This window comes from Rhinichthys klamathensis, unplaced genomic scaffold, assembly GCF_029890125.1.
Source record: "Rhinichthys klamathensis goyatoka isolate OS25496 unplaced genomic scaffold, OSU_Roscu_1.1 h1tg000053l_1, whole genome shotgun sequence".
Lineage (NCBI taxonomy): Eukaryota > Metazoa > Chordata > Actinopteri > Cypriniformes > Leuciscidae > Rhinichthys > Rhinichthys klamathensis.
This window is the reverse complement of record NW_026606598.1, coordinates 1,176,512-1,203,749: the sequence shown is the minus strand read 5'-3', so window position 1 is coordinate 1,203,749 and position 27,238 is coordinate 1,176,512. Positions and strand designations below refer to the sequence as shown.

Sequence of the window (27,238 nt, the reverse complement as noted above, 5' to 3'; positions counted from 1 at the left end):
CAGTGCAACCCTTAGCTTTCCAGAATGCAATAATTGCTGATATCACTTTACCTCCCATGGGAAATTACTCATTGCGCGGCTGGGTTCTCACAGATCTTTCTCTGTCGTCTTGGATCACTGGCAGGTAAAGGTGAGACACTGAGGTCTGGGAGGACCAGATGACTGACTCCTGCCAAGCAAAGCTCCACTGGCCGTGAGGGGGGACTCCAGCCCGATGCCCCAGTCTAACCAGCAGACTTTCAACTCAACAAAAAGACCTGAGCCACCATTATACATCCTCTGTTTTTGTGAAGCTCTCTTCCGAACAATGCACATACGGATACACTTTGCGTTGCCACTGCTTGGATAATATCATTTGTTTATCAGCTGCTTTATAAAATGATTATAATTATGTTGGAGTCCTTCAGGATCAAATCAGTCATCACAATATGGCTTGTAATCTAAAGTGAACAATGCTGGATCCATCGCAGTTTCTTCCTGCATGATTGCAGCAGAGTTTCCTTTTGTGGAACTAATCCTGCGGACTGTAATTCTCCTGACTGGCATTGACCCACCGGACCTCTAGTTTTCCCGACCCACCCGTGTTCCTTTTAGGAGCTCAGACCCTGGATGAGGGTCAGAGGGGAGGTCGGCACTTTGCCATGGCTCATTCGTCTGACACGGCACGCAAAGACATGACGAATGGGGCTCATCCCAGTGCCCAGCCAGGGCCCTCGGGCACCTCTACTCTGCCACGCTACCTGCACAAGAAGCAGCAGCGCCAGAGAGGAGTGAGGTCTTCCTCCCCTATGGGCAGGGTCATCATCATCAATGCGCCTGTCGATGGTGAGTCTCCAACAAACATTTGCACCTTCATATGATGTAGATGGAGCTAACCAACACACTGGCAATTCACAAATCTGTCATTCATATGATTTTGTTCGCAATGAAGGCTTAGTTTTGATCTAAAAATCATGTTTTTGTACAAATCGAATCATACAAATTCATATGAAATCGTCAACTTTCTCATGAGAACTGGTTTATTTATTCCATTTAAGGATTAACAAGTTACATACTAGTATCATATCGGTTATCTGCTAATATTAGTTTTTTTTTTATTACCGGTAATTGGTATCAGTCAATATTGGATATTTAAAAGTGGCTTATTTCAGTTTTTAGTGTTTTATTTATTATTTATTTTTTAGATTAAATAAAAAAAGAAAAAGCTATATAGCCTAGTATACAATTTTTAGTATCTGCCATTTATTGGTTATCGGGCACAGTGCTTGGGATAACAAGTAACACTATTACTTATGTAATCAGATTACTTTTCTAGCCAAGTGACACATTACTTTTAAATTTACAATAAAAGTTACTTTTCCCATTTATTGACTGACTCTTCTGTCCCCATGTTGAGAGAATTCGTGAGTAAGAGGCAAAGGGCGTTGTGTGCGCTGTGAAAACATGATGATTATTGTAGTTCTAGACTTTATATTATATTATAAAAACCTTTTTGCTAAGGAGTAAAAACTTGTGCTTTGAATTAAGAATTTGTAATGAAAGAACTTGTGCTTTAAATTAAGAATTTGTTCCCAGAGGTTCATTCTATTTGTGTTTGATGTCATACACTGTAGGTGGGGATGACTGTGAAGACATTCACACAATTACTGTGGACAAAAGTGAGGATGGCAGGCTGGGCTTCAGTGTGCGGGGAGGCTCTGAACACGGCCTTGGAATCTTTGTTAGCAAGGTGGAGGATGACAGCACTGCAGGTACACCTGACAGCAGAATAATGCATGATGACACAAGACTGAGATTTCCATCCCAAATTTTTCTAACATTTTACAACAAAGTATATAAGTATAAGCTATCGATGAGTTTCATATCCATCATATCATTTTGTGTCCTCATTCCTCTCTTCAGAGTTGGCAGGCTTGTGTGTTGGGGATAAGCTGGTCGAGGTGAATGCCATTAGTCTGGAGAGCATCACCATGAGCAGTGCTGTAAAAGTCCTGACGGGAAACAATCGTCTGCGCATGGTGGTAAGACGCGTGGGGAAGGTGCCTGGTATCCGCTATTCAAAAGAGAAGACTACATGGTAAGTGGTTAAAAATATTATGTCATCATTTGAACTTGATTTGCTATTTTGTATGTTTTTATGTCAGGTTATGCACATTCTATCAGGCTGAGCATTCTATCAGGCTGTAATGTTACTTCTGCACCAGTGGTTCTCAAGGCCTCCCATTGTATAACACATTTATTCAAAGACAAAGATATTCCCTCTGATATTATTGCTTGTAACGCGGTTTGTCGGTATGGGAAGAATGAGGCGGGAACTGGCCAACGTTCACACACTTTAATAACCCAAAATAAATAAATACAAAACAAAAGTACAAAAGTAAAGGCTGCAGGCCCTTGTCATACTAGATACATATGTCATTTTATCTGTTCAATACAAGACCTTACTCACCTGTTGAGTAATAGAATCAGGATCTCCGCGTTGCTTTTACAACAGCTCAAATCCCTCAGTTCTCCATCTCTGAAAAGCCAAGCCAATGTTGATTCTCGTTTTATTACGAGCTCTATCAGTTTCTCTTTTTGCCAGCAGACTCTCCTCTGTTCAACATTTTTTTTAAAAATGGGTGATTCCCCGAGGTTTGAGAGTTAATGTCCTTCATGTCAACTTTTCTCGCTCATTGTGACAACTAACCTATGTCACTCCCACACCATACACCCGTTAAAGTAGCCGGAGCCAACCCACCCGGTTTAAAATATAAGCACTTATAATAGGCTTACTATAGTGAATCAGGGTAAGACAAAAATATGTTTTGAAAGAAGTATTGGCGATGTATTGACTCATTTATTTAAATTTAGTTAATTTTTTAACAAAAGAAAGTTACATAGTGTACCTTTATATTAATTAGCCACGATTCTTAAATTAAAATTAATTGGCCATGCGATTCTAGAATATTAAAGAGTCTGATTCTGTATGTTCTTCAATAATAACATATATATATATATATATACAGTAGGTCATAATTATGTATAAATAATATTATTCAATAATTTTAAGTCATCCTGTGGCCCCCTTTGAAGCTTACTGAGAAAAAAAAATCTTCCTATTTTCATAGCTATAAAAATAATGAATTAAATGTACCAACGTGACCTTTAGTAGTCAGCAAGAAAAGTATATGTTTGTATGGCTGCTTGACCTGTCTTCCACAAGCCTCCTGGAGGTTTTCAAGTACCCTTGACTTTGACCCTTTGACTAACTCATTACAGAAGAGTGTGTTTTGTCCTTGAATATTTAGAGGTTCTTTTGGTGGCCTGTTTGAAATACTGGTACCTTATTTATTTGTTGCAGATGTGCTGAATTATGGGGTTTAATAAGAATGACTGAACTGAGAAGATAAGGAGAGTGTAGTGATGGGCTGCCGCCCCCCTGCCTTGACTAACGGGGTGGAAACCCTGTGACTCTTGGTCTTTGCTTGTTATCTTTTCCTTGAGCTTCTATTTCAGCATACAGCGGTGGTAGAGTTACCTCAGTGGTCTTCTCAGCCATTTCATTAACTAATAGTACATCAAGCAAGTTTATTACAGAAGTATATGTGTCCACCTGAATGTTTATGTGTGTGTGCTAGTGTATTTTCTTTCTTCTATCTTAACTTAATATCCAGAGACAACTATAAGTAAACCATTTGTAGGTTGATTTCCTCAAAGTGTGAACACTGTGGCTCTGTGCCTCATTCAAAAAAACTTTTGATCAATTTTAATGCATCCCAGGTAAATAAAATAATACATTTCTTTTAAAAAAGAAAAGAAAGAAAAAAGAAAATCTTACTGACCCCAAACCTTTGAATGTTTCTTATTTTGTTGTATGACTGAGATTATTGTGTAACATTTGTTTATTAAATATATATGTATGCAGGGTAGATCTGATCCACCGAAGGATGGTAGTGGAGGAAAGTGGTCGTACACCTTCAGAGGCCAGTTCAGATGGAGCCCTGCGCAGAATAGTGCACCTTTACACAACCTCAGATGACTACTGCCTGGGCTTCAACATCCGTGGTGGCAAAGAGTTTGGTCTGGGCATCTATGTCTCAAAGTAAGACATTATGACCAGGCATTTGGGGCATACATTTTCATGTCTAAAAACTATAGGACAATGGTTGCCTAGATGTTATGGCTAATTGTTTAACTTTATTCATGTGATGATTTGTTTGATTTGGTGATAAGGCTAGACCCTGGTGGCCTGGCGGAGCAAAATGGAATTAAAATGGGCGATCAGATTCTGGCAGCCAATGGAGTAAGTTTTGAGGACATCACACACAGCAATGCAGTAGAAGTGCTAAAGAGTCACACTCACGTGATGCTGACCATCAAGGTGAGAATCTTTCTTTATATATATGTCTATATGTCTATATATATATGTCTTTGTGTGTACTACTGTTCAAAGGTTTGGGCAGTTTTTTATTAATACTTTAATTGATAATGCAGTAAAGACTTTTACATTGTTACAAAATATTATTATTTCAAATAAATGCTGGTCTTCATTTGAACTTTCTATTCATCAAAGAATCCTGAACATTCTGCAACAAATTAAGCAGCACAACTGTTTCCAACATTAACAATAATAATAATAAATGTTACTTGAGCAGCAAATCAGCATATTCAAATGATATCTGAAGGATCATGTGACACTGAAGACTGCTGAAACTTCACCTTGGTCATCACATGAATAAATGACATTTTCAAATATTTTCAAATAGAAAACCATTATTTTAAATTGTAATAACATTTCACACTATTACTGTATTTACTGTAGTTTCCATCAAATTAATCTAGTGAGCAAAAAAACAAAACAATTTTGAATGTATTTAAAAATCTTACTGAATAAAAAAACCCGAATTTTGATGTATAAATAGATTTATCAAGACAAATGATTTCCAAAGTGCTTTGGCATATTAATTGCCTCCACAGCATGTTAAACAACACAGCCTCTTATTGCGTCTGGGAGTGAGAAAGCATAGCAAAGCAGACAGCTGGCATTTAGCCGTCACATTCCTGGTTGCTCGCTTTACTCAGGCAGAGCTCAGGTTCCACCTGTGAAAAACAGCCAGCGGGTGTGCATTATTCACCAGGCCTTAGGGATCAAGTTATAATCAGCAAAAAGCCTCGTTTTATGGCCTTTTCTCATTGCCCCCATGGCAAGGCTCTATTAAACCTTCAGCGGCGCTATAAGTATATAGAGCTGCTAAATGCCTGCTTTGTTAGCTATTAATGCCACTTCGTGGTGGTAAGTGTGAGCTCTTCTGGTGGTAAATTAAGTGACAATGTGTGAAAATGTCTGACAAGGATCAACACAAAAGGAGAAAGGGATGAGTTTTAAACTGTGCTGCAGTCTGTTTGAATGCAGCTCCTGTATGATTTCTGTCCTCACAGTGACTTATTTTCCTACAAGGCAGATGAGGCTGCCACCTACCATCATCTTAATGGTGTTCAAGTTTGTTTATGTTTGTAGAGAGGAACAAACTTATTGTGACCTCATGAGAGCCCATAGTGAGGTCAGCGTACACCTTGGGCATCAAAAATGAGGTCATATCCTTCTAGTGGAACTAGTGGAAAATGCTGTTTTAAGTAATTTTTTAAGGCTGTTTATACTTTGCATGTAATTTGCACAATGAATTATATCCCAACACAGGACATTTGAACTTGTATGCATGTAATTAAGGCTGTATATCCTTTTCTGACTGTGATTATGTCTTGTGTAATATCCTGTCCTAGGAGGCTGGCCGATATCCTGCTTATAAGGAGATGGTGGCGGAGTACAGTTGGCTTAATAAATGTATGTAAACTTTACCCTCCAAACCTAACTATTTAATATCTAATTACTGTATGTTACATATATTAAAGGATAGGTTGCATGCTTTGTTTGTGTGACCCACTAATTTGCACTTTTATCTTATGTTAGAAACACAATTTTCATAATTAAATTGATGGTGTGCACTGGGATGGTCCATCTCCAGATTAAAGCTGAACACCAAGCGGCCACATGTCAAGCCAGATTTTTCATTGCCCTCTGATTCTCCGTTTTTCATTTAATATGGGCGGTGTATGAAAATAGCCACGGATTAGACCGTAATGTTCACATTTGGATAAGTCATCTGGGATTGTGCTTGTTTGTAGCATCAGGGTGATTCAGGGGTATTTAGGTTGCAGGACAGAAGCTCATATAATTCTGCTCCATATTTAACACTAGTGACATTGATATAATGTTCATTCATATGCAAAAGTGCATTAGGACTTTCTTTAATATTTATGAGGCTTTTAGACTTCATGTCTGGTGCTTATTTTGTTATGCTTTTATTTATTTATCTCTCTATTTTTAATGTATTTTTTTATAAGGGTTACCACTCATTCGGTGCCCTGCACACTGTAAAAAGTGGTTGCAATTGTTACCTTAAAGAACTCGTTCTACCTGATTTAACACATAAAATGTGTTTTGTTGTTATAAATCAATGTATTTAGGTGGATTAAATGATGTTAAATAATTTTTTTCGGTTTAGGGTGAGATAAATAAAAGAAAAAGGAAAGAAATAAAAAAAGAAATAAAACTTTTGAACAACTTAGTAGTTCATTGTTATATGTCAGATGGTCATTTTGATGATTTTCACAGCTTTGTATACAGGCCCTTATTTCCCCATCAATTACTGTGTAACTTAATTATCAAAGATAGAAATAATTGTGTTTGCATTGAAGATATATGGAAGCTGTTTCAAAATCTGAGTGTGCTGGCATGACTGGTGTTGTACTGTAATGTACATCTAAGTTCTCAAGTGTAATGTGGACAACAAGTGGACAACAGATTTCCAGTCTCTAAACATATTACATGAAAGTCTCTCTTTTTCCCTCTTAGTGTCTAATGGAGGGCAGCCCTCTTCCTCCCAGGGTTCAGACTCCTACTCATCCACTTCCTCTCTCTCTTCCGGAACGCCGGTCAGCTCTCTCAGCGGCCTCTCGCAGGTCATGTTCCCTCCTGTATTCGGCTCAGAGATGGTGGATGTCTGTATCTCCACTGAGGACCGCTCACGCAGGCCTAGCTCTGAACGGATAGAGACTGCCATGCAGACTGACCCACAGGAGTTTGACACGACATCAAGATCTAGTAGGGTCATAACCACAGAAACCAGCCGAACAGTTGGCGAAACTGTCCTGTTGAAAGACACCGCGATCCGGAGTGGGAGCAGCCACTCTCGGACAAGGACCTTCTCTGCTGGGGACAAAGAGACTCTGGAATCCCCTAAAACAGCAGTCCTGATGGCTCTCAGCAAGCCTCGGAAACCCATCCGCAGATCCCAGAGTCACATCACTGTGTCAGGTATAGTAAGGCAGTTTTAAAGAGATAACAAAAGAGGCTGTGAATCAAAATGAGGTGAGCTACACAAGGCCGTCCTCTCTTTGTGTCACTGATGTAACTCATATCTCAGTTGTAGAGCCCGGGCCCAAGGTCACAACCAGATCAGTGATGAGGATCTTGGGTTATTTGATACACACACCATGCTGTGGAAGCTCTGCTCAGAATAGAAAATGCATTGTCGAAAACCAGCAATTGACCTTTAGAGCCACACTGCTGCGTCTGTTTGTCAAATATATAGCAGTGTGCTGCCATTGTATCTCTGAATTTAAATGAACTTGGTGGAATGCATAATACATCAGCATTACTGCATGGGATCTCCCCGTGAAAGATTAACGGTTCAGACTGAAGAATCTGATGCCATGAGAAATGTACGCTCAAAATCCACACAGCAAAGTGTATATCATCCTGTTTTATTTGCCAGGCTTAATACCTCACACTGAGATAAATGACTGGAGGGTTTGTGGCCTTTAACAAATACATTCAATCTCAAATTCACATAACAGGACCTTCTTGGGAGATTCTCACTGAAACATGTCCAGGTCGTATTTCAATAAAAAAATAAGAACTAAAGCCTATTTTAGTACCATTAACTTTTTTGCATGGCACATTTCTACGGAACCCGGTATAACCCGGTATAACATGCGAGAAAAAAGATAAAGATAACGTGGCAATAAATAAAAAATTTGTTCCTACAACTTATTAAAGGGATACTCCACCCAAAAATCATTTACTCACCCTCATGCCATCCCAGATATCAGATGAACACAAAATAATCCATTTTTGAATCCATATAATAGCTTGCATGCATTATCTGGACCTCCAAAGTTGACACTTCAAAAACCACACAAAGTAAATATGATGGTAATCCATACAACCCCGGTTGATGCGTTTCAAAGTGAAACGATAGGTGTGTGAGAAAAATACTAATATCACTTCCGGCCAACTGAACAAATTCTTATATCTTGTCTTTTCCCCCACATGTGATGTGTTGGGCTCTTTAAATTTCCCATAATTTTCATTAATGTATCTGAAAAAATTTATTTAAATTAAAAAATGTAATGAATTAAAAAAAGGTAACACTTTATTTCGACAGTCCATTTTAGACATTCTACTAACTATAAGCAACTTTGCAACTACATGTTAACTCCCAGTCGTTATCTGCTTAATATCTGCTAACACTTTATTTTGATGGAACCCCAACAGACATTCTACTGACTATAAGTAACTTTGTAAGTACATGTTAACTTATTCAACTAACCCTTACCCTAACATAACAGCCTATTAATACTATACTAATAAATGAATGTTAGTTGACATGTAGTTGCAAATTAATAAAAAATCTTTATTACTACCTTGATGTGTAAATACTATACAATTGAAACAAGTCAGATGATAGCAATAAGAAATGGCCTTAAATTATGCAATGCACAGTAGCAATGAAACAAACTCCAGTTTCTGGGTCATCATTGCTCAGGGCTGAACTTGCAAATTTTGCTACCTATAATACATGTATTTTATCACTTTCCATATAATGTTTATTTATTCAATATGGTTAAAATTTCTGAACTTTGCTTGGAAGTATTTTTTTTTACACGTTTCTGTTTGAATGTTAATCAGAGGACAAGCAGAAGAAAAGGAAACATCAGAAGGACAAGGTAGACAAGGAGGGAAGCACCCTGCAGCGCTCCAAAACCTTTGTCAGCTTGCTCTTTAAGAGTGGACGCAGGAGGGAAAGGTCGTCTTCTAGAGACAGGAAGGACACCGGCACAGGGGACGGACACAGAGGAAGATCCAAATCCCCGAAACATTTAGATAACGAACCGGGTGAGTCCACGTATGGTTTAACAGACTTTGATGAGGACCACGTTCTGTGGAGACCATAGCTGAGGAATAGCTGAGACCAAGGGCAGAGATGGATAATTGCATTTGAAAAGCCAGAAAGTAGCAGTATAATAAGTTTTTAAAGAGGCTAAATCAGAGAGCTGCGTTACTGTACACGGATCTGCATTAATTTCCTTGGAGTGGCCTTGAGTTTGACCCCTGTGGTATTGCTCAGCTAATGATGGATTGCATTGCTGTCTTCTATACAGTGTCTGACTACTGCAGCAACACACAGAGAATGACTTAGAAACGCATAGAAAACTCCAAGCTAATTACAGCTTGTCAGACACTCAGATTTGCCAATTCAAAGCACATAGTAACAAAGCATAGTGTTCTTTTTGTAATGTTGTAACACTTGTAGTGTACATATTTGCAGTACATAAAATGGCTTTTTTAACTACTGTTATGTTTATGAAGGCAGCTAATAAGATCAGACAGAATTATTTTTTATTATGCAAATAAGACCTTTACTTGCGGTCAGAGCTTGTAGACTGACTCTAGCACTTGTGTCCCCTCAGGTAAAGAGCGAGGTCGACCTATAATTAACCTGTTGAGTTCTCCCAGAGAGACTCGTGCTGGGATGAGGGAGCACAGCGCCTTCCTCAGCCCGGAGACCATGGCCATGTTGGAGGACATGGCTCGCAAGCTTCTCAACGAGGATGAGGTGGCCGCTGTCATGAGACACTGTAAAAGGGTGAGTCAGCTAAAAGTCTGCTGAGTTGGAAGATGTCTCATTTATGACTTAATACAGATACTTTATCCATATTCCAAATGTTTCTGGCAAATCAATGTGGCTGCTGGTCATGCTTATAAAATGTGAATTTGCCTTGTCATTTATGATTGAGATCAAGTGTGTTCTAGATCATCCAAGCTCTATTAACAGTGCCACACTTGGTCACTACAACATTAAAACTGCTGTGTAGTACTTTATTGATAGCGTGTGAGCCCTAAATTGCAAGAATGCTTCATGCTTTAGACATATTTACTAGACTGTCTGATCCCAGTGCTTGTGATTAGTACACATTATCTAAATCGCTTGACTCCAAAAGTTCACAATGTAACTAGGGCATCTCCTCTACCTGTTCTTTAGTTTCTAGTTGAGCGTGTGGTTGAGGATCTGGTGCGCCCCCTGCTGGCCATCTTGGACAAGCCTGAGAAGCTTCTGCTGCTGAGGGAGATCAGGTGAGGAGTGTTACATGTCAGCCTATGTAATACTTCACTCGCATAACTCATGCCGCATGTGTTTACACCATTGCTTTGTGAGCAATGTTTGCATCTAATACCTAACTTTCTTTTGTGCAGAATGATCATCCCTCCCACAGATCAGGGCCGTTTTGACAGTATGGTTTTGCCATTTGAGCTTGAAGCCTATGACATACTAAAAAGCCGTTCTGGTAAGAAAACCTTTCAAACTTTAGCTTTTTACATTTTAGCTGCCACATTTTAGTACTTATACACTTGCAGTCAAAGTTTAGATACCTACTTATTCTGTATTATTGATGTTTTCCATATTTTAGAGTACAACTGTATATTTGTCAAGCATTTAAAGTTTTTACTGTATATTAATATATCATATAATATATATCATATATAAGTCTTGTTTTTTCAGTGAGGTCTCCTGTCCTGAGATCTCCTCGTCATGGTGGAACACCCCGTCGCCATCTAATAACGCCCATCCCAGGTAACATCCCTGCTGGTGTGAACTAAAAGGTCAAATTCTTCCTTCTCTCGCTTGTTTTCACTATTTCCAGTGCTGAGTCAATTCCTTAGATTGATCCCCATAGGAAATTACATAACCAGAAGACACAAACTCTCCTCTGCACCAGCCATTTCATATCCTGAAAATCATTCACATACTACAAATTTCCTGTTGCTGATATTTAATCCGCACCCAAAAACACACACAATCCCTCTCAGCCCTTGTTTCTGTACCCTACCATCACTTTTTTTGATAAGGAGTGTGAAGTTTTGATCATTGTAAGCTGCCATTTGGGACACCAATGCATCATTTGTGTCATCAACATGCATCAATGCCAAAAGAAGATAAGCTGTGTCTTATTGCCATATAGCCTGCCTGTTTCTTTCTGCTGCTGCTGACACTGCATGACCTCCTGACCTCTAACCAAGGAGCGCACAGTACCGGCTGTGATTGTGCGCAGTGTCGGACTGCATGTGCCTCTGACTTTTGAATGGAAGTCGTTTCTGAAATGCAAGAAAGGCGCCTTGCATTGTTTAACCTTCAAGCGTCCACCCACGCAGGTCTGTAGCTTAATGCAGCCCCTTTGTACCGTCCACAGAGGAGTAATTCAAACCTCTCTGTGCTAGAGGCCCCTGAAATCTGAGCGAGATGTGCGTGTACGCAACGCCACACCACTGCTTACTCAATGGATATGAATGTGTGATTGTCGCTCACATTTCTGGATGAAAGGGAAAGGGTGTGTGCGAGGTTTTGTAACATCTGCACTGATTTAAGGAGATGTAAATGAATTTGAATGCTGCTGAACCATTTGTACATAATGTTTGTGGGAGGAGGATCTTGTGTGTGAACGTGAAGAATTCTTTGATTCTGAATTCTCGATTGTATATCGATTAATTTGCCTGTGTCTGTGGTGCTACCATGGTATAATGATGATATCAGATGGCAAAACCATGTACCTTGTTATCTGTCAGCCCCAAAACATATTTGGACATTTTAGCCACACTTAAAAATGTCTGCATGTAATTCTGTTGTATCACAAAATGGATGAAACTTTTCAAGAAAAATATTTAAAAAACAACATTTAGATAAAGATATAATATATTAAATAATTATATTACAGTAATATGTCCAAACAACCATGGTACATTTAATTAAACAAATCAATAAATTAATTTATTCATTAAAATCACATGTTATATACAGTATTTGTAACTGGTGTAAGAGTGTATGAGAAATGTTTTTATGTCCTCTTGTTTCTTCTTATAGATTACAGGGGTGGATTCCACCTTCAGCCAGTGCAGGATCTGGAGAGAGAACGGCAGCTCATTGAAGATATGGAACGACTGCGTTTGGCAGGATTACCGACTGGACGACTTCCTCCTCCTCGGGCTTTCACACCTCTCTTAGATGTACCGGTGGACACCTACATCACAGACTCGCTTCGTAATCGCTCCTTGAGTCCTGCTCGGTCCGGATGGCCGCACTCAGAGTCCCCTCACAGCACAGAACGCCATGGACGCTCCCCCCAGAGAAGAGACAATAGTTTTCCCCAGACATCACACCATGACTCTTTATCCAGCAGGGGTGATTCTGTCCCAGAGCGAGGGAGATCCCCTTACAGGAATGGACATAGAACGAAAACAGACAAATCTCAGAATGGTAAAGAGGTCAAATATACCGTAATGAGTGCACGTCACCGAAGCAGGACACCATTGACCCAGGTGTTTACGCCCAGCTCAGATCAGGACTGGAAAGAACCAGTCAATGGACACTCAGAAAGCCAACCAAAGCAGGAGTATGAACTAACCAAGGTTTCCATCTCTAAGACCAAGCAGTCCCTGGGTGAGTTACTTGGATTCACTGTATCCTTGCTATATGGAAATGTTTATCAAATTAACTAATATCTGTAAGAAAATGTTAATGCAGTTTTCCCTGCAAATGTTCCCCCCACAATGCTATGGTGTTTTGGTGGATGCCAAGTTATGCTTTTTTGCTTTATGCTTGTTGCTATGTGGTTTATATGGTGTTCTGGGTGGTTGCTAGGTGGTTTCTAACTGGCTCAAGTTCCCAAGTTATATTCTGATCTATAGACATAGTTTGAGTCCTTCCTTTATTGTGAGTCATGACATTTTTATCATTCACCAGGCATAAATTATTATTTCTAAGTTTGATCACTTAGAAAAGTAATCCCTTCCCAGAAAGGGATTTTAGATGTCATTTATGTCGGTAACATAAACAGTGCTGGATGAGTTATGTATAAGTTAAATACTTAGGGTTAGTGGTTTGTTGAGATCTCTAATTCTGAGTAATAGTATGACTAAAGCCTATTAATACAGTAGATTTGTAAAGCAAGTGATTCATTCTTGACACACAATGCCTTAGTGTACACTGACAGAATTAAAAATTCTTTGTGGAAATAAAGAAATTTTTACAATCACTGATAAATTAGTATTAAAGAAGAGATTCTCCCTCAGTTCCTCTTCTCTCCTCGCCAGAAGATGGCAGTGAATTGCCCAGTGAAAACAGTAAGCCAACAGTAATACAGTGCGCTCCCTTTTTAAGACAGTATATTATGAAGTTGGTGAAAACTAATGTAAGGGGTATACAGTCAAAGACCCAGAACCAGATATGAAGAATGAAGACCCGGAGTCAGAATTATAAAAAATTAAAGAAAAGTTTTACTGAAGATAGTTTGCATTTTCATCAGCAGAAGTCAGCTTCAAGACTCACAGGAGTTCGTAGGCCGCCCCGCTTACAGTTACAAAGATCACAGCAGTTATACCATTTCCAAGGTCTAAGCTACGTCATTGCTTACAGGTTGAATGATTCTCATTGGCTAAGAAACATTAAGAGCCTAAACAATTTAACACATGTGAGGAGATAGGGGTGCCTATCGCCATTAGTCAAGATAGTTGTCGTCCACTCATTGGATTTAGGTCTGTGGTGGCCTCGCAGGTTAGAGAAGGGCGCCGGGGTGTCTGGTCCGAACGTCCAGAACCTACATAGAATGTCATACGCACACACACACAAATAACAGACACTAGCAAATAACAGCTCCCATCAAGGCTGAAGAGAGTCTGAGCTCCTTATTATCAGTTAAGTATACCAAAACATACTGCTAAAACATTCACTCGTTTGGGAGAAAAACAGATCACTGACATTTACTCCCAAGGAAGGAAATATACTGCAAAGAATACATTTTAATACAACAATTAAAGTTTGATAGTAACGCTCAATATAGCTTGACCATATGTCCAGCGAAGAATCATATGTGCCCACGCTGCCTTTAGGACCCTCTAACCTTTCTACTGATCCCAGAGAAAGAGACAAACGGCCTTGTGGGTTACGTGGCCTTCATGTCCTGCGTGTACTACGTGCAATCTCAAAGTAAGATTGGAATGCACCTAAAAGAAACTGGTTACTTGCATCCATGCATTTAAGAAAATATAATTTCACAGGCACAAAGAATATAAAAATTATTATGTGATAATGAATATATTTGATTATTGATTTTTATAAAGGAAGTATATAACCATTCAAAATGATATATGATTATATATGTATTTGAAGAGGCAAGGGATTTTGACCAACCCTTCAGTCCCCCGTTTTAGACCAATGTGGGGTCCAATACCGCCACGTCTGGTCTAACCAGTGAGGTCACTACGGAAGGGAGGAGTGGTGACGCATGCTCCCCTGACGGGTCACACTTGTCTCTTCACCTCGTCACGGACATGCTGGATACTAAAAATTCCAGTCCCCATTAAGAGGCTCTCCCCCCTTCCACTCACAACAGGACATCAATGTCATTCTTCCTCCGTTTATCAGTCAGGTTAAAATTTTATAAAACACATAACTGATTACGAAACAAGTACATATTTATTCTTTGGAAGCCAGGCTAAATAAGCAAGCACTATTGCTGTATTCCTAGCATGGGCTAGATCCACAGTCACTACTCAGATCCTAAATAAAGACATTGTCTATAATCATGAATACCAGAATATATGCACTAGTTTTTTTATTTTTTTATAAAATTATGATTTCCAAATCCTTTTATTATAAACAAAGTTGGATGGTTAATCCATTATTTTCACTACCCCTTTTATAGACCCTTTAGGTTTAAAACACAATGGTTGTCTAACTAAAAATAAACAACAAACAATAGAATATTAATAATTAAGGCCCATAATAATCGATGTAAACACTTTAAGTCTTTACTGAAATCATCCTTCAGTTTACGGTCACATAGCATGTACCATTTTAATTGTATAACATCTTATACCCTTTTTTGTTTGTTTCAAAAATAGAAATAAAATAAAACAAATTCACATCATCATTTCAGTCATTATTTTACCACTAAAATATAGGATCGTTCCCCATTTTGCTTAATAAAGCTTTTGTTCATTCCTTATCCTTATATCACTTGAATCCCTGTCAATCATACAATGTCTAACCCTAACCTTTTGCATACCATTTAAACTCAATTTGACTTCCATAAACCCTATCAGAAATTGTATTTTCATTACATACATTTTCTTCTACTATATTTCTTCCATCTTGCCCTACATGCCAGTTCCTTCTGCATCCGAGTCTCTCACCACTGTCAGCCTAGTGACACTTAAAGTTCCCTCGTTAGGGGAGTCATGGTATTTTATTAATTCTTCAATACTCTTGTTTTCTTATCATTAACTTCAACTTTATTTTTCATTATAACTACTTCTCACAGTATTTGTCTCAGTTCCACTTATCTTTACAGTTTTACAGAAACCAAAATATTATGTTACTCAGATCCCAGCCCACAGCCATATAGCTGCTTTCTCTTTTTACCTTTATTAAATTGTAGTTTTCTTAGACATCTAATGTCATACATACATTTAAGGGATTGAGAAATAAAACCTTTTCTTTTTAGAAGTTATATTCACTCCTTCTTTGTTCGCCCTCCGGCCTTTCAATAAAAATGAGGGAGCTCACTCTGGATAATTTGGATAGTGACTTAGCCAATGTGCCACTTTGTCTCTCTGCCGTCAAGTCTATATATATATATTTTTTTTCCTACGTTTATCCTTATGATCCCACCTAGTTGTCTATTTAAATTTAGACCCTCAGTTGAATTTAGACAAGAGTTTTACCCCATAATGGACGGCAATCTTCTTTACAATTCCAATTTATATAAAATACTAATCCAGAGAGTAATTCAGTTCAATATCATAAATGACAAAAGCATTCATAATTACCAATAGCAGACAGAGCTGGAAAACCACTCCAATTAAAGCTCGTCCCATGTTCTGCATTGTCTTTTCATCAGATTGTCTTAGAATTATCAACTTTTTTAAAGTTGGTCATTTCACTTAACCCATCTGTAATGATAAAACACTAATTCCAGAGGTTAATGACACAATATCCTCAAAATCAGGAAATAATAGTACCCCAAACTAATACATACAAGACATAAAGTGCTGTCACCATCATACGCACTCATACTAGACACACATATGTTAACTGTTCATTTTCAATGTTAATTTTTCTTTACATTATTGCTAAAAGATTTAAATTTTAAATAAGATTTTAAACTTCCCATTTTCCGGTAGCTTCTACCTAATTTTACATGGTCTCCCAACCAGTTTCAAAGCATGTCTTGTTCATTATTCATTAGAATTTAACAAGGTCAGCTGGGTTGTTTTGTTTCATTATCATTATTTTGCTTCAGCTTGCTCTAGCAGGCCAATAATGGAAAGACAGACACAGTTACCATCCCTTCCTCTGCTCAAGCAGTCTCTCTCACTATAAATAAATAATCTTTTTCAACAGCCTTCTAAGGCTGTAACTTAGACATAATGTAATATTAAATTAATTACAATAACCTTTGACCATTCACCTTGTTATCCAGACTTTTCTCAAATCTACAAAAGCTGTCTTCATCTTTAGCCACCACCATGTCTAACGACCTTCAGGAGTTAAAACTATGTCATAGACCTATTAGTTCAAAATCATCACTATGATTTTCCTTGCCCATAAGGCAAACCAGTACATAAAAAGTTTTGCTACTGTCTCCACAACAACTAATGGGAATCACTTCATGGCCTCAGCTGGCTCTTGAAAGCCCATTTCTGTTAGCCCTTTATCTATAATCTCCATCAGGGTGTTTTCCCCTGGCATATTTGCAGACGCTTGTCACAATAAAAAAAACAAGCCATACAATGAATGCGGTTTCTGGTGATTGGTATTAGAGGAACACTCACGTTTCGGGGTCAGACTGTCTGTAACTCCTCACAGCTCATCCGCCCTAACGATAAAGGATGCTGCTGGCCTCACAGTCATCCGCTCCACTCTCATACCTTTCTCACATAAACACCTCCATCTTGAGATGCCCAGTGACTTTACGTGATCCACTCTGGCTTAGGTTGCCCCCTGTCTGGCCAATAGAAGGTCTTACCCGTCATTGAGTAGCCACTCGTGCCCACTGGTGACCGCTCTTTCCCATCACAGGCTGTTTGCTTCAACAGAACTCAGCTGTTTTCTAGAGCTTAGGAAAGGCACGTTCAAGAGTCACCAGAGCCATTCGGATTGCCTAATAGTGTTCACATAGGGAGACAGGTCAATAACAACAGTATTTAATCACTTAAATCCATTAACTATCTTAAAAGCAGCAACCTAGCTACTTGGATTATACTCAGTGAATTTAGATCACAACCGTACATTCAGTGTACATTTCCGTCGGCCCCTCCCCCGTTTCATGGTGGGGACTAAGATCAGACAAAGAAGTTACTGGTCCTAAATTAACCTAATCAAAATGTCATCTCTATCTGTATTATTATTTTAAATACTTCTTTAAAGTCATTCAGTTTTATTTTTAAAACATCTCTGTGTCTATGATCCTTCAACTGAAACACTGTGCTTTACACATTATCACAGATACCAGCTTTTAGCTGACTCATTGAATGAGAGAGACTCTGAGACTCTATTGGATGGTACACTGCTCTCTCATATACTTCTAACTTTATCTACCATCTTTTAACTCTATCCCAGCTTAAGGCATCTTTGCCAGATATTACATACGGTTTCAAATAAACATATTATTTATATTTGTCTTTTGCCCACACATCAGGAAATTTAGGCATTACAAATTTCCACTCAGATTGAGTCTGTTGCACTGGCAGTTTTAGCCACAGCACACATCAGATTCAGATAAGCAAACTGTTTCCTTACAGCCAATAACAAACTTATCTTTTGAAAGCAAAACATCAGCTTCTAGTTCTTTCATGGTCAACTTTTCAAGCTGTTTGTTTAATCAGCATTTAGCAACTGTTAATCCAGTACGGCTTCTGCTTATTTGTTCTTACATAATGGTAATTATTCTAGTTCTCAATAACATTTCACATTTCTCAATCTCAATTTTACTTGTCAAGTTCTCAACCATAGTTTAATATTTGACTTAAGATTTCTCTTGGAGTTTATCAATCTCCAATTAGGATTCACACACTAAGTTTGACGAGGCAAGCACTCTCTGCTTGTGATACTTTTGCAGTTATTGTAAATCATCTGTGAGATTAGTCTCTCTATATCATCTAAAATCTTTTTAAAAATTTTAATTGCAACACAATCATCCTTTTAGTTACTTTGATATATTCTGCAACTCACATTTGTTGGAGTCATTCATTTTACATCAACCTGTATTCATCAATTCACTTATAAAAATTAGTATTATAGATCTTTTCTTCAAAAGGGTTCACTTTAAGACTTCAATCTTTTGACCTTGTTTTATCTCTTGTTCTTTCTCAGACGACAACTTTAATATCGTCATTTAAACACTGATCTACTTTCAAACTCACATTATTACCAGAAATGTGTCACGTGTTAAATGGCCCTACTGACCACAATCAAGACACTCTCTGTCATCTGGTGAATTTGTTTCAGCCTCAACTACAGCATCACACCCTTGAAACAGTGTGTCCCATTCAGGAATGCAAACAGAGCTACTGATAAAGCAGTTCTCTGTATTCTTTTACAGTCCACCAGTGGCTGATTTAATCATAATAACCCAATCATAATCTTCATCATTATTATTGGCAGAACATTAATCTTCATAAGCTGCAAAATATTCTAAGTTGTTTTCACAAAGTGTCTGTTTAACTTTAGTCGCTTGTCGAGGGAAATTATCCCAGACCCAGAATTTCTTTCACTTGCTTCTTGTAATCATCGTAAGCAATACGAGGCTAAACATTTAAATTTTTCAGTTTCTTTGTTTGTTTGTAGCCAGTCAAGTTTTTTAAATTTCCAATCAGAATCAAAATCCTGACTACCATTTACTTAATCATTTCTGCAAATTTATTTAAAGTGAGGGCTTTAGAGCACAGCTGCTTACAGCGTTTGCTTTTCCTGACTCACTATTTGTTTCAGGACTCTTCAGGTTACTGATTAAGTTATTACATTTTTCTGCCATATCTTAATCATGGTTCATACTCACCTGAAGTTATTGCAGAAATGGAGGCGGCGATCTTTGAACAACACAGCTTGGCTTCTGCGTGATGAAACTGCAAAGTATACTCCAAAATCACAGTTACATAAACTGGTCCATGCCAATTTGGGTCACAACTTTTTAAATTTTTCTCTCGGAATTGTTCCTGATGCATCCCTGGCAAACAACCCTGTTATTGTTAGTATCCCTAACTGCCTGATTCACTTCACTAAGTTCGGGGATCCCCTATCTGAGATGGAAGAGATTGAGCAGGTTTACGGTGCCACTGGACCTCTAGCCCAGGGACGTGCTCTGCTGGGGTGGTGCTACACCAGTAATGCCCAGCGGGGCCCCCACAGAGCACGCTTCGCTTGCGCTGTCTGCTGCCGTTACCCTTAACGACGCTCTCAGCGACTTCTTATACTGTCAGCAGTATAATTAACTTACTCCTTCACTCGCCTCATCGGAGTGAAGCTTCACTCGCCTCATCGGAGTGAAGCTCTCCCGCTCTCCTTCAAAATCTCTTCCAGTCAGACAGCCCTAACAATTAACAAAAGCTTACTACCTTGTTTGTTGATTTGCCAGGGGTGTCACCGAGAATAATTGCCCGCATCCTCCACCATAACTGTAAGGGGTATACAGTCAAAGACCCAGAACCAGATATGAAGAATGAAGACCCGGAGTCAGAATTATAAAAAATTAAAGAAAAGTTTTACTGAAGATAGTTTGCATTTTCATCAGCAGAAGTCAGCTTCAAGACTCACAGGAGTTCGTAGGCCGCCCCGCTTACAGTTACAAAGATCACAGCAGTTATACCATTTCCAAGGTCTAAGCTACGTCATTGCTTACAGGTTGAATGATTCTCATTGGCTAAGAAACATTAAGAGCCTAAACAATTTAACACATGTGAGGAGATAGGGGTGCCTATCGCCATTAGTCAAGATAGTTGTCGTCCACTCATTGGATTTAGGTCTGCGGTGGCCTCGCAGGTTAGAGAAGGGCGCCGGGGTGTCTGGTCCGAACGTCCAGAACCTACATAGAATGTCATACGCACACACACACAAATAACAGACACTAGCAAATAACAGCTCCCATCAAGGCTGAAGAGAGTCTGAGCTCCTTATTATCAGTTAAGTATACCAAAACATACTGCTAAAACATTCACTCGTTTGGGAGAAAAACAGATCACTGACATTTACTCCCAAGGAAGGAAATATACTGCAAAGAATACATTTTAATACAACAATTAAAGTTTGATAGTAACGCTCAATATAGCTTGACCATATGTCCAGCGAAGAATCATATGTGCCCACGCTGCCTTTAGGACCCTCTAACCTTTCTACTGATCCCAGAGAAAGAGACAAACGGCCTTGTGGGTTACGTGGCCTTCGTGTCCTGCGTGTACTACGTGCAATCTCAAAGTAAGATTGGAATGCACCTAAAAGAAACTGGTTACTTGCATCCATGCATTTAAGAAAATATAATTTCACAGGCACAAAGAATAAAAAAATTATTATGTGATAATGAATATATTTGATTATTGATTTTTATAAAGGAAGTATATAACCATTCAAAATGATATATGATTATATATGTATTTGAAGAGGCAAGGGATTTCGACCAACCCTTCACTAAACATTATAATTTCCATTAATCTCAGTGACAGTTGTTCAGCTGGCAGGCATCTGTTTAGTTTGAACTGGAATCAGAATCTGTTACTTTTATGGAACAATCATAAGATCAGTTATTTTTTTACATGCATCAAAGTAAACAGTATAAACAATACAAGAACATCTAATATGTAGATGCACATTCTTAAGAGAACTGAAGTCATTGGTTAACATTCGTATAGCTAGATGATTTCTACTCTCTTTTTTTTTGTGCAGGAATAAGCATCTCAGGTGGCATTGAGTCAAAGGTACAGCCAATGGTGAAGATAGAGAAGATCTTTCCAGGAGGAGCGGCCTCTACCAGTGATGTTCTGAAGGTAACTCCTCCTCATATAGCCTCAGCTACAGTAGGCTAAGCAGTGTTGTAGTCGAGACCAGCTTATTTGAGATCGAGACAAGGAGAGGGTTGAGGCTGACTTAAAGCCAATACCAGAAGAGGGTCAAGTTCACGTTTCCAAATCCACTACAAAACCAAGACCATGAAAATATGGTCTTTGACTCAGACTCGGGAGCACATGGACTCTGTCTTGATTTGGACACAACCCTCTTCTTTCCACTGGTCTTGACTCAGACTTGAGTGAGCTGGTCTCGAATACAACATGGACTAAACAATCTTAAGTCTTGTATTGTGTGCTTCGCTTAATGACACAATCAGGATCTGTTGCGCACCAAAACATCTTCACGTGATAAGTGAAATCTGATGTACTGTAATGTAACCGACTAACTTACCCCAGCAAGCCTAACCTTGTCCCTTTAGGGACTAAATGTGTTATTCATCTTCCATGCCTTACCGAATTCGGAATTAGGCTTTCCCACATCCCTACCAAACAACATCAAGGTTGCATTGCATCTGTACTAAGTGAGGCAGAATAAGGGATAAAGGTCAAAGCAGGTGAGGGCACAATACCAATGGCACCTCTGTGACCTCGCATACAAGGTTAAAACCCTGGAATCCCATGTGTGTGTGTGTGTGTGTGTGTGTTTGTGTATATGTCAAAGGAAGACGTATCTTTGTAGATCACAGCCTATCAGGTGACAGCACTTCCCTGGCCTGCTCTGAGAGGCTTGTGTTGCCACACTCAGGAGATCTGGTGTCAGGCTCAAAACCTTTCAGTTGCCAAGAACATCCACTCATCTCTGGCCTCCATCCGGGCTTGGTGTGAAAGACTAGTGGGTATTCCCATTCATTCCAAAGACTGGCTAATTCACATTCCACTCAATTCACTTGTTGTCACACCCTGAAGCCGCGAGAGGCTCTTCTGAGCGACTATCTTCACTGAGCTCTCCAGATTATCAGGCCTGCAGAGGAAAGTGTGGAGCGCCCTGTTGACATGCTTCCTGTTCCTGTTGTCTAACTGCTAACTGAAATATCTGAGCAGCAAGTATGCTCCAGTGGCATGGAGGCCAGGTTTCTATCACACATCGTCTGCAGTCACGTTCCTCTTATCAAACGTTGTTGACACGCATGGCAGGCGGAGGTCAGGTGTTGTGTATGTGTTGGGGCTCCACAGAGTCTGCTCATTCAGCTCATGTGTAATTAGTCCAGCACTTTTTCATCTTGATTATAGTCTGTTGTCTTCATCTTAGCAGTCATTCTTCAGCTTATAAATACAGAGGACAGTTTAATTACTACATTTCAACATTTTGCCAATGCAAAACTTGCCACCATGAGGTAGCTTGACAACTTTCCCAGTATTTGCTAAGGCATGGCTAGCCTAGAGTGTTGCTAGGATAATGCTTGTTGGTTGCTAAGACGTTCTGGATGTTGTTGTTTTTATCACATTACTCTATGGTTGCTAGAGTGTTCTGTGCTGTTGCTAGGGTGATGCTTGGTGGTTGCTTAATGCTAAGACTAAGGCCATGTACACACTTTAAAGTTTAATTAGTGACAATCGCATTTAAATGCGGGAGTGAGTCTCCTAAATTATCGTTCCATGTGTGTACGGTAAATGACTGATTCTCGCATGTTTGTTATCCACTGTTCTGACCAAAGAATTATTACAGTTTAGCACAGTTTAGGAGGCGTCGTGTTTTGTTTATGCTTGTTAAGGCTGCTTCAAGGGCCGTTTACATGACACAGTTTTCAATTAAAAACGGAAAAGATTTTATGCGTTTTATTTACATGACAACAGCGTTTTGGGGGCCTGAAAACAGGATTCAAAGTGCAAGTTTTTGAAAACGATAGAGTTATCGTCTCCGTGTAAACTAAAACTACAAAAACATGAATTATGTGTTCAGTCTATAGGCGGGTAGTGCTTCTTTACAAAGTGACATCGCCAACTACTGGCCTGGCAGAATAATACATAGCTTTTAGTTGTTTTCGTGGACCCATGTGAACAGTTATCTTTTGACAACGTTGTCGTCCGTACTGTCCGTATTGTTTAAGCTTGGCTCATAAAGTGATTGTGTTTAAAGAGTTATTGAAGTGAGCAGGTGCGGGTTGCGATATTTTGGTCTTATAGGCTCTATGCACGAACGCTGCTGACGTATTTCCGGTAGAATCTCAGGCAGTGTCTTTACCTCCGCATAGCGCGTTCTATAGCGAAGTGTACTAGCGGCCAAACTTTAATAAAATTAAAACGATCTAAAACGATCTTAGAAACTGATTCGCTAGTCGGATTTCGCATGATATGAGAGATTACTCACCCTCAAAGTTGTCGATGTAGCTCGAAATATATAATTTAATGCCCTTCTCTTTCTTACTCTTATGTGTGACAGCTAACTGCCTCACAATATTGTTAACATCATTCACGTTAACCACTGGAAGTTCTTGTAAACAGCGAGTGTAATTTGCCATTATCTCCACCTAATGCAAAAACGGCTTCCGACGCAGCACCGGATGTAACTGGGCAGGCTGAGACAAAACACGGAAGCGATCGTGCATAGAGCCTATTGTCAGCATAAAGCATTTGGATTTATAATTTTGGTTTATTGTGGGCTTGTTCTTGTTCGCAGTTTTTCTAGACAGATCTGGCAACACGAATGAGTCAAGACTCGTACCGCTTTCCCTGTGATTTTTTGCATCGCCCGTACAGAAGAGAGACACGTCTCTGATGCACGTAATTAACATCTAGTTGTTCAGTTCGGTTTCCGGACACATTTTCAGGCATTTAATGGCATTTTCAGGCATTAATTTGCTTGTAGAATGTGGTTGTCACTCATGTAATTACTGAACTGTGTGTGTGCAGAACGGGATTAACCACGAAAAGGTGAATTGACAACGTGGTCTATGTGGTTATTCTCAGTGGTTGCTTACTGGCCTTTCCTCAAGCCACATGATTTAAGATATCAATACTGTAGGTCTGTAGCAGGGTGAGGGATGAGTTACGCACCATAACGTTACAGTATTTTGCATAAAAATTCAAAATGGCCAATTTGGCGAACTTCTCATACATTTTTTCTAATGTTGATGAATTCGGAGTATTCTAAATGAGTGACAGCGTGCCGAGGAAAGTAATTTACATAAAACACACCCAAACCATGTCCATATTTAGGGCATTCTGCACACCCTTTTCTTTCGTCACTCTCAGCAAACATGACACGCAAGATCCTCGAGCAGTGCCGAGAGTGCAAGTTCAAACTCAATTAACACCTTTTATACAGACCTCTGATTAGCCAGCTGAACATACGCGTATGTACATACAGATTCCATGCACAAATTTGTGCGTAGGCCTACACATGCTTAGGAAGGAGTAGAAATCAATGGGTCTCATTCACTGAGTCATCATCTTTCTCTTCACACACACACAGTGAAGTACACTGCTATCCACTGATAAATGACTCCGCTTGTCCTCTATAACCATAGAATGCTTTGGTGATTTGTTTTTAGTCAAAAAGGCAGATGGCATAAAGAAAAGACTGATGATGTCCCTGCGGTCTCCTTGATGTAAGTGCTATTTGAAGGGGAATGTCAGCTTAAACAAATCTTAGGCCCCTTAACGGCCATAAAGGGGCAAAAACAAGTGTAATGTTTTGAAATACACTTCATAATGCCTCTTAAGTAGTTCTGTTCTTCTGTTCTACTTTTGGGTTCACTTACCATAACTGGAATAATCTTTGTGTACAATTGTGTGCTATATTGTAAGAATACTTGTGTTAAGTAACTTTAATTTTAGTGTGAATTGATGGTATCAACCCATTTTACATCCTTTTATGGTATTTTAATGGGCATTACATACTAGAACAAAGCAAGACCAAATGCAATGATTTTTTATTAAAATTCTGAATGAAAATAAAAATGATAAAAATTCTGTCATCATTTTCTCACCTTCATGTCATTCCAAACCTGTATGACTTACTTCTGTGAATCACAAAGAAAGATCTTTTTTTTATCCATACATTGGAAGTAAGTGGTCACCAACATTTTCTTTCGATCTTCTTTCAGTCTTCTTTGTTTCACAGAAGAAAGAAAGTCATACAGATTTAGAGCAACATGAGGGTGAGAATTTACATTTTTTGATGAACTATTCCTTTATTTATTTTTGCGCGAACTATCCCTTTAAGAACAACGTTTATTTCAACACAAACTCTACAATGTTCTGTCCTTGTGGGACATCCCAAATGGAATTTTTAATGGAAAATCTGTGGAATATATGTAAACATTGGGTACACTCTTAACTGAAAGCTTTATCAGTTTATCAGAAATGTTTTCCATTTTTATTTTTGCTTGAATGCACAGAGAAATACAATGTCTCTATAAGGAGACAATAGTGTTTGATCTTACTGATGGAGAGCATGAAAACAGACCCTAACCTCTAAGGATGGGTGTAGAGAGAGTTCAGTAAACAGGTGCATCCTGGTAAGAGATCGTGACTGAGGAAATATGCCTACTTTTGAACTAAACTTGCGTTTGTGAGCTCAGCTGCACTTTGTACTTTTTTCCTGGCAGGAAAGACATAATTCCAAAGACACACTCCTGCGTCTGTGAGAGTGTTTAACTTTTGGGTTATGCACACCTAGAGAATGGTGTATATAATTTGGTCCTGCTCACTCTAAGTTGACTGTTCCCCCTAATTTGTAACTTTGTTTATACTGTTAGCGGAGATAAGAGAATGAGTTTAGAAAAGAGCTGATGGATATGTCGTGTGTTTTTGACCGGTGAGACCCAAACATCTGTGCTTCAGCCTTCAGGTCTGCCAGTGGTTACAATCAGAGAGAAAAACGTCCATTTCTGAAGTATAATAAGCTGATGTCATTCACTGGCAGGGCTTTGACACACACACATACGCGCATTGTCTGAAGCAGACCAGATGAGATCATTCACAGGTATTAACGAAGGAGAACAAAGGAAATGAGAGGCATCCTGTGCCTGCAGCATCTGCTTTTTCCTGCCATTCAGACCGCGTTCTGCCTGCACTCTGCCAGGAATACTCAGGGATGTGTCAGAAAAACAGACATCTGCATTAATGATCAAGTCTGACATCTGAACTTTTCTAGAAATCTCTCTCTCTCTCTGTGTGTGTAGGCTGGATTCGAGCTGATGTCAGTAGATGGAGAGTCCCTCAAAGGTGTCACACATCAGCACGCGGTGGACGCCATTCGGAGGGCTTTCAGTAACAAGGCCAAAGACCCCATGGAGTTCATCGTCAAAGTTCCCAAGAACCCAAGAGACGGACTGAAAGCAGCCTGATACCAAATGCGTTTGCGCTAAAGGCCCTGATATACTCACGGCAAAGTTCTTTTTCATTCTTCACTCAGTGGGAAAAAGAATTTTGAAATACCTTTTGAACAGCTTTTAGATGAATATGTTAAGATGTTTGATGAATAAGCTGCACGCTTCCCTCTTAATATGTTTGATTCCGCTCTGCAATTCGGCACTCCAGTCAAGTCACATTTATTTATAGCACTTTATACAATAGATTGCTTTAAAGCAAGCAGCTTTACAGTATTAAACACGGAAAGTGTTACTTTCAGTTATAATTACAACTTCAATTTCTACTATAAAGTTACTCTTCAGTGCGTTCATGTTTTTAATCGACGGACTGTCACTGAACAGAAGAAATGGACCAGAGAAGACTTCCATGTCAAAGAAGGCGGAGCCACAGAGCCACACCTACCTATTACTTAATCGCCACGGACCAATGGTAGTTCGACGGCGTTTACCAGCCACTTTGGCAAGCTGTTTCAAACAAACTTCGTTT

General features: G+C 39.1%; 1 protein-coding gene across 1 annotated transcript; it reads left to right on the top strand.

The window, feature by feature from the left end:
- Positions 1–152: 152 nt before the first annotated feature.
- On the top strand, positions 153–26,825 carry pdzd7a (PDZ domain containing 7a). The gene is made up of 15 exons (XM_056248047.1): positions 153–825; positions 1,614–1,751; positions 1,903–2,077; positions 3,908–4,084; positions 4,216–4,363; positions 5,764–5,824; positions 6,896–7,357; positions 9,014–9,220; positions 9,796–9,971; positions 10,368–10,459; positions 10,580–10,671; positions 10,887–10,958; positions 12,243–12,818; positions 21,315–21,415; positions 26,563–26,825. Exons 1-15 carry the CDS (start codon positions 642–644, stop codon positions 26,725–26,727), a joined length of 2,826 nt encoding a protein of 941 aa, XP_056104022.1. The 5' UTR covers positions 153–641; the 3' UTR covers positions 26,728–26,825.
- The last annotated feature ends 413 nt before the right edge of the window (positions 26,826–27,238 follow it).